Below are 13,321 nucleotides of genomic sequence, written 5' to 3'. Positions count from 1 at the left end.
CTTGGGAGGCTGAGACAAGAAGACTGCAGCTCAGGCCAGCCTGGTAACTTAGCAAGACTCTGTCTCAAAATAAAAAAGGAGAAACTGGAATTCAGTGGTTAAGCACTCCTGGTTTCAATTGTGATACCAAAAAAAAGGGGGGGGGAGGGTGTTGGGAGGTGGGACAGACTATCCATCAGCTAAAGGGAGAACTATTAAAAAAAAAAAAAAAAAGAAAGGAACTCAGCCCTTTGTGAGGAGTAAGCATGCAAGGGAGGGGAGTGGAAAGATGAGACCAGGAACCAAAGCTCAATTCTCTTCTCAAGAAAGCCCTAAAGGAAATGGAGCATACCAAAAAAAAAGAAAAAGAAGAATCGGCAAATCTGCAGGAAGGGCGCAAAGGGAGCCAACTCAGAGGCCTGGAATGTCCAGTGTGGGCCCAGCTCGCCCGCCCCTGTCCTGCTTCCCTGGCTCTTAGGGTTGGAGGAAAAGCATAGATGAGGAGAAGGCATAAGAAGCATGAGAAGAGGAAAGAGACCATTTATAAGTGACCACGAAAATGGATGTCTCTCTGCCTTTATCTCCCCCACAATCCCACATTCCGAGGGCAGCCCTCTACTTACCTGCATGATAAGCCACAGACCCTCTGCTCCAGCCAGGGTGCCTGTTCTTGGGATAATCCTGCACCAAGAAGGAAAAAAAAAAATGCATGGGACCACACACATAAAAGAAAACAGGAGAGGCCGGACACGGTGGCATGCCAGTAATCCCAGCAGCTTAGGAGGCTGAGACAGGAGGATTGCAAATTCAAAGCCAGCCTCAGCAATGGCAAGACGCTAAGTAACTCAGTGAGACCCTGTCTCTAATAAAATACAAAAACTGGGCTAGGGATGTGGTTCAGTGGTTGAGTGCCCGAGTTCAATCCCTAGTACCACTCCCCCACACAAAAAAAAAAAAAAGAAAAAAAAAAAAAACAGTGAAAGTGACAACTGAGACTACAATTTTTTGTAACAGGTTATAACCCAGACAGCTGTACACCCACCCCACAGCCTCTCACATCTCAGGCACTGGAGTGGTGAGGAAGATGCTCAGCTTTCAAGGCCAGGGCTGCAGTCTCCCAACACCCAGGCCTAGAGTTGGGGCTGGGGTATGTGGTACACAGCCTAGGCCCTCCTGGTTTCCCCAAGAGCTTCCTGACTTCAGCCCAACAGCCCAAGAGCTGAGGGGGCTTCATAAAAAAAGTCCAGCATTTGTGCCCACCTTCCGGGCCAGCCCCAAGGCAATGTAGCATTTCTCTCCAGGGTCCACAATCTCCACCTCGAAGTAGTGGCTGCGGGTACTCAGCGGGTGCCGGGCCTGGGCCAGTCCTACATCCACAATGCTCTTGCCCTTCCCCAAGTACTCCAGCAGCTATGGAGGAAGAGCAGTTGGTGATTAGGGGACTGGTTGACATCACACTGGAAACCTGGTCAGAGGGCAGTCTGGGTACCAGTTTCCTGTGTCTGAAAAAAACTCTGGCTGAAAGGAAAAGGATGCTACAGGTGCAACATGGCCTAAAATTCTAGGAAGGCATGGAAGAACAGGGACAGGGGTCAAAGGCAGCAGCATGAGCAAGAGGAGCCTTTTGCTGAACCCACTGCCTTCCTAGAACTAGACACCCCCACCCACACAGCTTGGTGAACAACATGGAGTACCAGAAAGTATGCTGGAGGCTTCTAGGCTGGCATTCCTTCCCTGACTAAGCCCACTGACCCTCCCTGCAGGGAAAGGGAAGAAAAGAAGCTGGAAACTTTCTCAGGGGGCTTCACAGGGGACAGGGGACATGTAGAAACCAGGTGACAAGTCCATGTATTTGAGGGAAGAGAACAAGCTGAGAACCCAGTTCTGCCCAGAATGTGACTGACATAATCTCTCAAGGTCTTGGTTCACTTGGCCTTAAACAGAGCTGCTCATCACAGGGTCAGAGAGATGCTGAGGAGAGCCAGGAGCCCAGAATGACCAGCTCTACTCCTTCATTTCCTGGAGGGGAGGGTCAAAATGAAGACAGAGGGCAGGGTTTCCCATTTCCAGGCCCTTGCTGCTCTTTCAGGCTAGAGCAGGGGTGCAGAGGTAGGAGAGGGGAGATGAATGATAGGTTCTCAGGGCTCTTCAGTCCTCCTGCCTGGGCATGATGGGGCGGCAACCCCCAATCTGGGAGGATTTATTTATCAGTTGCCATGGTAATAGAGGGGTTATGACTCAACCCCATCCCCTCTTTCCCCCACCCTCAGCATCACCTGGGATTCCTTAATCCCCTTTTAATTAGCTCAACTGTCCCTCAGAGACTTTCTTCTACCCTCCCACCCCTGCAGGCTTGCAGAAAACATGTTCCCTGGGGACCTCCTCCACTTATCCTTGGCAAGCCTTGGGACACAGGCCTCCTCACCCACCTCAAGATTCCTGCCTGAACAGGAAAGGAATTATGCTCGCCTGCACCATCATGGAGGTTTGTGTGTATCTCTAGAGAAGCTGGCCCTGCCTGTTCATCCCCTTTCATAGTGGGAGGACAGGGGCTTACACTGCTCAGCCCTGGATACCCCTGAGAAGTGAGGGAGGATCAGGAGAAAAGTCAGAGGTGCACAGGAGGCTACCCTGATCCCGGGCCCAGAACTGCTCTGCCTTCTGTCTACCACCCTCAGTATGCTCCTTTGGCCTGGGCTCCAGCTCAGCATCTCTCCCCAGCCAGATGGGAGGGGTGTGGCTTGGTCAGTGCACATTAACTCCTTTCCTCTCCACCCAGTCCAAGCAGCCCCCAGCCCACCCTCTCCACCCAGCATTGCAGAACTGGGTGGGGGACCCCACAGCTGCCCTTGACCCACTCCATCCAATTGGCCTGAGTGTAGGAAACAGAGTGTTCTCCAGTTCCACAGCCAAAAGGCGGCCGATCCAGATTCTGATCCTTGGGAAAAACCCGCCCAACCATTCCCTCTACCTCAGCGGCAGAAGGCAGCTGGTGTAGTTCTAAGGCGAGGGTGGGGCTGCTTCCCAAACTAAAAGGCCAGAAGAACAACCTGCACTGACATAGCAGAGGGCTCAGGTTCACTGGTGACATCTGGATAACTGGGCTCTTGAACAGCATGACCTCTTTAAGAATGGAACCACCCTCTCTTCAGTGAAGAAGTCACCAGAAATCACCTGTCCCCCACCCCAAGCTCTCTAGAGTCTTCTCAGAGCAATGAGAAGGCACAGTGGAGAGTTCGGCTCCTCTGATGGCTGCTTTCTTGAGTACAGTGCCTTCCTCCCCTCCTTGGGCCACTATTGTTAGGAACCCACACTGGGTGCAATGTTAGCCCTAGAGTCTGAGTTGCCAGCATCTTCATGTGGGTCCTTCAGTCTGTGCCTCAGATATCTCAGTTTGAAAGAGAATCCAAAAGATTCAGGTTCAAGTGCTAACTCCTACTACTTCACAGCCATAACCTTGAGCAAGTTATATTCACCTCTTTAAGCCTTCACCAGTAAAATAGGGACAATAATTCTTATATCTTGAAAACAGCTGAAAAGACTAAATGAAGTGAGTGTTAAGTGCTTACATGGAGCCTGACCTCTGGTAGGGAACAATACAAATTCTACCTCCCCCTCCAATAGGAAATGGGAATTATATTGGAACTACCAATAACAAAGAAGGATATGGTCTTTCATCTCGACTCTTATCTCCAACTAGAATGACCAACAGAATCAATGACCACTCTCCAGTCACTCTACTCCAAGCATCCTCCCCCTCTGCATGTCCCTCTGAATCTTTGGTGCAGGTAGTGGGAACTCTTTCCTGGGAACCTTCAAGCTGCCCTGACTTCCCCCACTGGTGAACTTGATGCCACCCCGAGGAGGCTGCAGATCAGGGTGCTCTACACCTGATACCCTCCCTTGCCCCTCCTCTCTGGCCGGTACCTGCCCTCCTTCCTTTGCCAGCAGAGACCCTAATCTCTCTTGACAGGAGCCAATGAGGGCTCAACACCTGAGGGCCCAGAAGCAGCTGAAACAGGAATAAAGTACATGCTCCCCAGCGGCCAGCTCAGGCCCCAACAGGTCTCCTTCTGGGTTGGGTCTGGGAAGGACCTCTGAGAGGGTGGGGCCTCTTTCACCTCCCTGTGTTATCAAAGGCTGCCTGATCTAAGGAGTTGTCAGAGGAGATATAAACAATAAACAAAGACAGATTAAGTCTAATACTCCAGCTGAATCCACAGCCCCCTCACCCTCCACACAGGACCTCACTCTGAACTTGGATGAGGGGAAACTGAGGCCACAGAAAGCAGAGAAAGAACTCCACTCAGCAAAGAGCCACATCTGCCCCATACAAAGACTCAGAGCAAACATAACTAAATATTAACAATCAATCCAGAGAGTAGGTCTATGGGATGTTCTCTTTACTTTTTCAACTTTTCTATAAGCTTGAAATTTTCTATAATGAAAGGTTAGAGAGAGAAAAGAAGGGCCAGGAAATGAACTGACTCTACTTTATGGGAAGAAACAGTGAGAAGGGAGAAAAAAGGATCACTGAGACCCCAAAATTGAGAAAAGAGATGGGAGTAAAAGAATACAAAGGCAGTCAAATAAACTTACTTAGAAGGGCTTTGGCTAAAGACATTAGACAGGAGAATTCCCAGAAGAGAGGGAATTTAAATCTAGGGACTTCAGATTCAACTCATGAGGAAGGGAGTGGAAAGACAGATGACTGTCCACAGAAGAGCAGGGTTGGTGACTGGGAGCTACAGTACAAAAGAGTATCATTACTATACATAGCTGGCCTAGGAAAAGATCAAAATTCAAAATACAGATTCTACTGAATGCAGATAGCTTTTATATCAAACGAAATGAGTCTAATCCTCCGGCAGTATCCACAGCTCCCACTCTTTACACAGGACCTCATTTTGCAAAGTTTAGGGGCAGTAACAATTCATATCATAAAGTTGGAAAATCTTTTTCTTTTTTTTAGTTATAGATGGACACAATATCTTTATTTTATGTATGTATGTATGTATGTATGTATGTGATGCTGAGGACCGAACCCAGTGCCTCATGCATGCAAGGCAAATGCTCAACCACTGAGCCACAACCCCAGCCCAAGTTGGAAAATCTTAAGTCAAACTACAGGTCAGGATCATCAGTTTTAGATGGTGGAAAAGATAGTGATAAGAGTCAAAAAATATCTGAGCCTAATTTTGCTACTAGTTAGCTAACATCTGAACAAGTCTCTTCACTTTTATCTGCTACTATTTTTTTCATTGAGCTATTTCAATGATTAGGGGAAGGAGCTACTATCATCTTATTTGGGGGCTGAGGATACTAAATGTCTTGCATACTGAAGAATTGTCCCAAGTAAATCATGAACAATCTCCCATGGAGAAATTCTAGACTAGGTCAAATCTAAGGCTCTACCAAGTCCTCATGGTTCTAAAGCACTATACTGAGAACATCGCCCAGGACAGGAAAAGACTGCAACAGCAGCAGGGGCCTGGAATTCAGGGAAAGGCTCCCCAGTAGAGGGGGACATAAAAAAAGGGAGGGGCAAAGAGGAGAAACAACTCTGCTAGACATCTTTAGAAAACAGGCGATATGGAATGGCTCAAATGATGTCTCCCTGGGTCCCTCCAGGCTGACACAGCTCTGATTGCTGGGTTAAAAATACGGTGGGTGAGGCTGGAGCTGTAGCTCAGTGGCAAAGCGCTTGCCTGGCAAGCGATCCTTAGCACCACTTAAAAATAAACTGGATTCGATCCTTAGCACCACTTAAAAATAAATAAAATAAAGACATTCTGTCCATCTACAACTATAAAAAAAATTAACAAGAAAGAAAGAAATACAGTGGGTGGTAAGAAGGGACAGGATGGGGAGGCAAAGAGATGAGGTGGGGAGCTGGGAGGCCCAAGGCAATGAAACAAATCAGGGAAGAAACCACTCAACCCTCTTATGAAAGATGGGACAGTTGGCAAGACTAGAAGAAGGTATATCTCTCAAGAGTTCATACCCACATCTGCCCTAGGGGAGCAAGTGCTCAGAGAGCAAGCGGTCCCACCCTGCTAGCTGTCCTAAACTAGGGTGAGGGTCTGATAGAATAGCTAAACTCTACAGCCTTTGTCTAAGAAAGAAAAAATTCATAAATGAGTGGCCTGAGGGCACTGAGGGGAGGGTGGGGAGGAAGGAAGGCTATTTATAAATGTCTACAGGATTCCGCATCAATTAGAAAAGATGCCTGGGAGGAGCTGGGAGCAGAGTGGGGACAGGTCCAGGCAGGGAAACGATGCCAGGAAAAAACTCTTGAGGAGAGGTCAGAGATGAGAGCTGGAACACTGCCCTGGCTCAAGCCCAAGTTCAAGTATGTAGATATTGTCAAAATTATGGTAGAAGGGGAAAAGAAAAGAAAGCAATGAAAGTCAAGAAGTAGGCATCTGAGGCTTTTTGATTCACAGCCACAGTAGCCCCTGGACCCCAAAGCCAGAGGGGTACACAGAGGGGAACACACTTTCTGCCATTTTCCCTGAGTTCTGCTTACCCTGAACTCCACAAGGGGGAGGACTTGCTCATAATCCACTCCCACCCCCCACTGCTTCTGTTTTCCTATCAAAGGCTGATTTGAAAACAGCCTGGGTAGGGGTCAGAAGGCCAGAGGGTGGAAAAAAAGGCCAGGCTGGGAGCAAGGGGCAGCAGAGGGACAATTCGAAGTGGGAGGCCTGAGCAGCCCAGTAGAGGTCAGGGCCAGACTTGACTCAGTGTCCAGTCACTCCCAACACAGCAAGAGACACTGAAGGCAGACTAGAGGACTTCCCTCTCTCAAGGTTCATGCATTTCACAAGAAAGCTTATAACCCAGACTGAGACAAAAGTAGGTCTGAGGAAAAAACAAGACGACAAGCTCCAGAGGCTCAAGAATTCTCCCTGTCTCTTTTAATCCCCAATAAAATGGATGGGGAAGAGAAAAGAGACTGATACTGAAACTTATTCAACAAAGATCTCCAAGAACTTCCCCCCACTTATGTGGGGCTGGTGACCACACCTGTCCCACAGCATCTTGAATGAACAGCTGAGCTGGCACCAAGCAAGGAGGGGAATGCAGGCATTCTGCCTCCAAATCAGCCCCCAGCCCTTCAAAGGCAGGCAGGCGGAGCAGTAGATGGCACCAGACACTGAAGGAATCAAATCAGTCAAAGAGCTTCCACACTTCCCAAGAGTCAACGACTAGCCTGAGACCTCAAATGAAAGAGAAGCGGAAAAAAAAGAAATCAGTGCTAAAGAGAACATGGATTTGGACTCCAAGTATCATGTCATGGGTCCAGGCTATCCTGCCCAAAGGCCCACTTCCCAAAGCCCTGCAAAAGATACTGTCCAGACTCCCAATTCTTAGCCACTCAGATGCGCTCAAGTGTCCACAGGGGTTCTTCCCAGCCCTCTCTGCCCTCACTCCCACTGTACTTTACTCACAGTCCCGCAGACTCTGACATCATGCAGCCGGCCCCATTCATCCTCGTAACTATCCACCATCATAATGCTGTCATCCTCACGGCCCAGCTCAGCGTTGAGGTGCAATCGCACCTCCTCACCCAGGGAGTGCATGCCGACTGCTGGGAACAGTCCATCTGGTGACATGGGCATGATGGTGGAGCCCACCTGCAGTGGAGGAAGGGAGAAAACCTCATTCAGAGCCTCTCTTTTCAATTTTACTATAACAACTCACTTTTGCACAGCTTATCTAATTCTCACAAGGGCACTTTAAAGATGATGTAACCAGCTGGGAGTGGTGGTACACACCTGTAATCCCAGCAACTCGGGAGATTGAGGCAGGAGGATCACAAATTCAAAGCCAGCTTCAGCAACTTAGTGAGGCCCTAAGCAACTCAGTGAGACCCTGTCTCAAAGTAAAACATAAAAAGGGCTGGGGATATGGTTTAGTGGTTAAGTACAGCTAGGTTCAATCCCAATTACAAAAAAAAAAAAAAAAAAAAAAAAAAAAACGATGATGCAACCAATAATTATGACACATACTGAAAGATTTTAAAAAGAGATATAGCCAGGACTGGGGTTGTGGCTCACAGGTAGAGAGCTTGCCTCCCTAGTGAAGCACTGGGTTCAATCCTCAGCACCAAATAAAAATTAAATTACCACCTACGACTAAAAAATAAATATTAAAAAAAAAAAGAGGTATAGCCAGGTGTGGTGGCACATACCTGTAATCCTGGTGACTCTGGAGGCTGAGGCAGGAGGATTACAAGTTTGAGGCCAGCCTCAACAATTCAGCAAGACCCGGTATCAAAATAAAAAAGAAAAAGGGCTGTGGGCCAGGCATGGTGGAACATCCCTATAATCCCAGCAGCTTGGGAGGCTGAGGCAGGAGGGTCACGAGTTCAAAGCCAATCTGAGCAAAAGAGAGGCACTAAGCAACTCAGTGAGACCCTGTCTCTAAATTAAAAAAATACAAAATAGGGGATAGAGATGTGGCTCAGTGGTCAAGTGCCCCTGAGTTCAATCCCCAGAACCATAAAAAAAAAGGCTATGGATATAGCTCAATGGTAGAGAATCCCTGGGTTAAATACCCAGTATGGCAAAAAATAAACAAACAATCTAGAAGTACAGAAAAGTTTAAAATTTTGCTAAGTACTCTCCTGGCAGAGCAAGGTATCCACAGAGCTAGAAGGCAAAGACAAGTCTCTGGACTTACTGTCAGTACTTTGGGGACATGTATGTGTGCACTGCAGTGGGAAAGTGCAGAGGCACAGCTGCTAACAGAGCAGGACACTCAACCAAGGCCTGAGAAAGCAACTGTCCAGTGCAGAAGAGGGAGCTGGGTAAAGAGAGAAAGCTGAGTATCTCTCCTTTCTATTTGTTCTTGTCCCAACTCTTCACCACTACTAGTCTCTCTCTGGAGAGAAAAGGGAAGGAGAAGTGAAAGAAGGAAAATCAACCACAGAAAGGATGCGTTATCCCCAAGAGCACACAAGTCAAAAACCTATAGGGGCCCTCCAGCCTATGCAGTCACGCCACATCTTCCCTTTTTTTTTTTTTTTTTTGCTCAAAATCTTCCCCTAGGGCTAGGGATATAGTTCAGTTAGTAGAGAGCTTGCCTTGCATACACAAGGCCCCAGTATCACAAAGAAAAAAAAAAATCTTTCCTCAAGTCATCCAATTCTGCTCCCACATTTTCTGCTCATCTTCTACTTGCTACACTGACTTGCCCTCCAGGCCTATCATCTGGGGCACCTAGCTGCCCAGGCAGGGAAAATATCTTCAACACACAGGGAATTTCAGGTGTATCTGAAGTTGGACTGAAGGAGATGGGAACCAAGTACATGTCTCCTGGGGCCCAGTGGACTCATCCCAGTTGCTCCCACAAACCCTTGGGCACCTTCAAGTCACTGGAACCCACCCAGGATTTCCTACTCACCCGCTTGCCATTTTTGGTGAAGAAGATCTGAGCAGTCTGCACATCAAAGGACACAGGCTCAATGCCACAGCCAATCCGATCCCCAGAGTTGCACTTTGACCCAAACTGGCGGCCCTTGGCTCGACCATTGTACAGCCTGTAAAGTGAGTGGCTCAGACATAAGATTAACTGCCCCCCACCTTATCAGATATTCCACTCTGGATAGCATCCCCCTGTATCCTGGCATGACCTCCACCTTCTCCCCAAAATTTGCACACCTGCAAGGGTAGCCACCAGGCCAACTTCTATCCTGATCAGAAAAGCTCTATGAAAACACCCAAGACAGGAGAAGGAATGGAAAAGCTCTCCTTCATATCTACAATTCCTAAATCCACAGGGAAGGGGTTAGGTTCTACAGGGACCACTTACTTGCCATCATCAGCATGGTAGGCTACAGAGTCAGGCAGCCAGCCAGGCTGGTGGTCCAAGCTATAATACTGAGGAACCAGCCCCACAGCAATGGTGCCCCGGACACCACTGTCCACAATAGACACCTGGAGGGAAGAGAACAGGGCACCGTTATCAGGGATGGGCAATGAATTACACTGATGCAGGTAGGGAGGAAGGGGAGTTAATGATCAAAAGGCTTAATGAGAAAAAAGACATGGAAATCAGAGAAAGGACCGGCAGAGAGAGACCTGGGGAAGCTGGAGTCCTATTTTCCCATGATTACTTAGACAATTATTTCTGAGCTATGGAAAAACATAGGAGTAGACAGTGGGTTTGGGTATGGGGGTAGGAAAGCAACAGGGTCAAAGTCTGGGATATGGTCAAAGTTCGCCTAGGTGAGGGTGAAGGGCAGAAGAAGGGACAGGGTGGTAGAACTCCAGGGCCCCTATTTCTCAGATCAGGGGCCATACTATCCTGCACCCTTTTCCCAGCTAAGGCTAGCCTAATGGAAAATGAAAAGGACAGGATCATTAATCCAATAAAGATACTCCTTGGAGCTTGAGGCTCTCACCCCTGACTTCACCCCTGCTCTGCCCACCCACTGCTTGATCACCTCGAAATAATTGCTGTCCTTGGTCAGGGGTCGAGAAGCCACGTAGCAGCCAACTTCACCAGAGTTGCCATGGTAACTAAAGGAGAAATGAGGGAAGAGTTCCATTAGCAGCCAGGCCCAGGAATGGGGAAGAAGGCCTCAGTATCCCAACTGTACCCTGCCAGGCCTAGCACAGAGGAGAATCCTTCAGACCACATTTCAGGATATCTGCATCCCATCATAACACAATACTTAAGGTCACTCACCCCTCCCACCAACTACAGCCAAGGTCCAATGCAACACAAGCCTGGCTTCTTCAGCTCCAGTGGGGAAATGCAGAGCCTCCCTCAGTTGCCTAATAGGGGTCTCACAACCCTGTCTAATCTCAAACCCTCATGCTGCAGCTTCAGGCCCTTGCCTCTGCTCTGTCCTCAGTGGATCTGGAGAACAGCTGGTCTCTAGCCTCTGTACCAAAGCCCTTTGCAGACTGGAAGACAGTTACTCAGTCCCCAGTCCTCAGATTTCTTGACTCTAGGCTAAATAATACTACTTCCTTCCCCCATCAGTGACTATTCTGTGAAAGAGGCTAGGAAGGAGTGAGAGAAGGTGTCCAAGACAGTAAAAAGATAAACCTACACAAACCAAAGGGTTGGAAAAACACAAGAGGTGGTGAAAAGAATGTATTACAGAACTGTCCTTCCCCAAACAGAAGGGCCGCTGCCTTTGAACGGGCCATCCTTCACTAAGTCCAATTTCTGACACATGGGAGAAGGGGACTCAGACACTCAAGACTCATTACAGTCTTCTCAACAAAGAACTCAGGGTGGGGCTGGGAATGTGGCTCAGGCGGTAGTGTGCTCGTCTGGCATGCGTGCGGCCCAGGTTCGATCCCCAGCACCACATACCAACAAAGATGTTGTGTCTGCCGAGAACTAAGAAATAAATATTTAAAAAAATTTCTCTCTCTCTCTTCTCCCCCCCTCACTTTCTCTAAAAAAAAAAAAAAAAAGAACTCAGGGTACTCCTATATTTGACCTGTGACTCAGTGAGAAAGGCAGAGGGGAATACAGGGTAAAGCAACACATACTGCTCCACTCAGAAAGTCAACACATTCCCCTGTGTAGACAGTCCCCTACCTCTGAAAAAGCCCCCCTTTGCCTCTTAAGATCTGGTACAGAAAGGAAAATATGGAACCATTCCCCTAAACTCACCTCAAAGTGTCTCCATCTACAAGAATATGTTTAAACCTCTCCTGATATCGGAAAGCCCGAACCTCTCGAATCTCCCGGATCCGCCGACGCCAATTCAGAAACCGGTAGTGCAGGTTGAGGTCATCCATCTTGTTCATGAGAACAAACCTGCTGAGGGAACAAGAGACTGAGGAGGAAGCAAGGCCCTGAGCAAAGCACCTCATCCTGCTCAACCCTGAATGTGGAGAGGGCACTAGACTTGAGGCCCTTTGCCCAATTATGACTTATCTCATAATCCCCATCCTTATCCTTTCATTCAACATTTAATGCACTTCTACTGTGCACTGTCTTAGGTGCTAGAAACAGAACTATGAACAAGATGAACGGGATTCCTGCTCTCTCATAGGGTTGCCATTTTAGTCAGTGGAGGAAAAAACAGATGCTGTGACAAAGAATGGTGGAGGAATGGTCTCTTTGAGGAGGTGACATTTGAGTTGAAAAGGAGCTGGGCATAAGACAGCCCAAGAAAGAGCATTCCAGGCACGGGGGAGAACCAAGGTACAGGTCCTTGGGTGGAAGAGAGCTGGCATGGTAGCGTGTAGGGAAGGTGAAAATGAAAAAGAAGATAAGAAGGCAGGAACCAAGTAGAGGCCCTATAAACCATGGTAAAGAGTTTGAATTTAATATGATGGGAAACTTCTGGGGAGTTTTAAGAAAAAAAATTATATGATCTTAAAGCTCACTTAGGCTTCAGGCTGTTGCAGCAGTTCAGATGAGACATGGCATCCATTAAGATGGTAGCAGCAAAGGAGAGGAATGGGATGATCTGGGTATTTAAACAATCTGCAGGGGCTGGGGGTGTGGCTCAGTGGTAGAGTGCTTGCCTAGTATGTGTAATGCACTGGGTTTGATTCCCAGCACCACATGCAAAAAAATAAATAAAAATTTTAAAAAATCATCAAAAACTAATAAAAATATATATTAAAAAAACCAACAACCTGCAGTACTAACATACAAATGAATGAACAAATTTCTCTTGAGAGCCAAAAGTGAGAAAAAAGTGAGATACTCTTCTCTTCCCATGTCCCAAGCTTCGGACCAGATCTTTGCACACAGTAGGTGCATGGCAAACCTAGGCTGGGTTGAGTTCAATCCCAATGCTCATTAGTAGTAACTACAACCCACCACGTGGCCCAGAACAGTAGACACCTGTGGGGCAGCCTAAGACTCCATACCGGGCTCTTCGCCAGGTCTCAACCCCAGATATATGCTAGCGCCCCAGACCTTTGCGCATCTGCTTGTCTTTGAAACCCATAGCGACTGGCAGCTTCTCTGGGCCCCGCCTCCACCCCCAACGGTCTAGTTAATCAGACTGGACCGGGTGGTAACAAGGCCCCTGCCTACCAGTGTGCCACGCCCCGTCTCCCCAGGCCTTGCACCAGGCAAGGGTGCACTGCAAAAGGAAGACCAGTGACCAGAGCGCAAGGCCCCGCCCCTGGCCCCGGAGCCCCCGCCCAGGACCCCCGCCTCGGACTCCGGGGAGACCCGAGGCCTCCGGGACCCCGCCCCGATCCCCGCCTACCGGGGCCGCCGCGTCCTCCTCATCCATAGGCCTCTCAGCTCCGCACACTAGCTCTTCGGCCGCCACCACCACACACATCCGGGTCCCCGCCCTTCCTACGCTCCTAAAGACCCGCCCCCCACCACCCGCCTTGGCCAA

At 48.5% G+C, this 13,321-nt stretch overlaps 1 protein-coding gene across 4 annotated transcripts in view; it reads right to left on the bottom strand.

Moving 5' to 3' along the window:
• Window positions 1-13,321, bottom strand: part of Spryd3 (SPRY domain containing 3) — a 23,705-nt gene extending 10,384 nt beyond the window's left edge. The window contains exons 1-8 of one of the 4 annotated variants that reach the window (XM_005325009.5): window positions 13,184-13,321; window positions 11,623-11,769; window positions 10,433-10,508; window positions 9,799-9,923; window positions 9,391-9,526; window positions 7,434-7,619; window positions 1,240-1,389; window positions 603-660 (exon numbers count right to left, since the gene is read on the bottom strand). In XM_005325009.5, the coding sequence (XP_005325066.1) occupies window positions 603-660; window positions 1,240-1,389; window positions 7,434-7,619; window positions 9,391-9,526; window positions 9,799-9,923; window positions 10,433-10,508; window positions 11,623-11,769; window positions 13,184-13,206 (901 nt within the window). In that variant the 5' untranslated portion in view covers window positions 13,207-13,321. Of the gene's footprint in view, window positions 1-602; window positions 661-1,239; window positions 1,390-7,433; window positions 7,620-9,390; window positions 9,527-9,798; window positions 9,924-10,432; window positions 10,509-11,622; window positions 11,773-13,183 lie in introns of all 4 variants that reach the window. The other 3 variants (XM_078014632.1, XM_013358438.4, XM_040280588.2) reach the window with 3 other exon arrangements.

This window comes from Ictidomys tridecemlineatus, chromosome 6, assembly GCF_052094955.1.
Source record: "Ictidomys tridecemlineatus isolate mIctTri1 chromosome 6, mIctTri1.hap1, whole genome shotgun sequence".
NCBI lineage: Eukaryota > Metazoa > Chordata > Mammalia > Rodentia > Sciuridae > Ictidomys > Ictidomys tridecemlineatus.
Note: the sequence above shows the minus strand (reverse complement) of the source record. Positions and strands in the feature narration are given on the sequence as shown.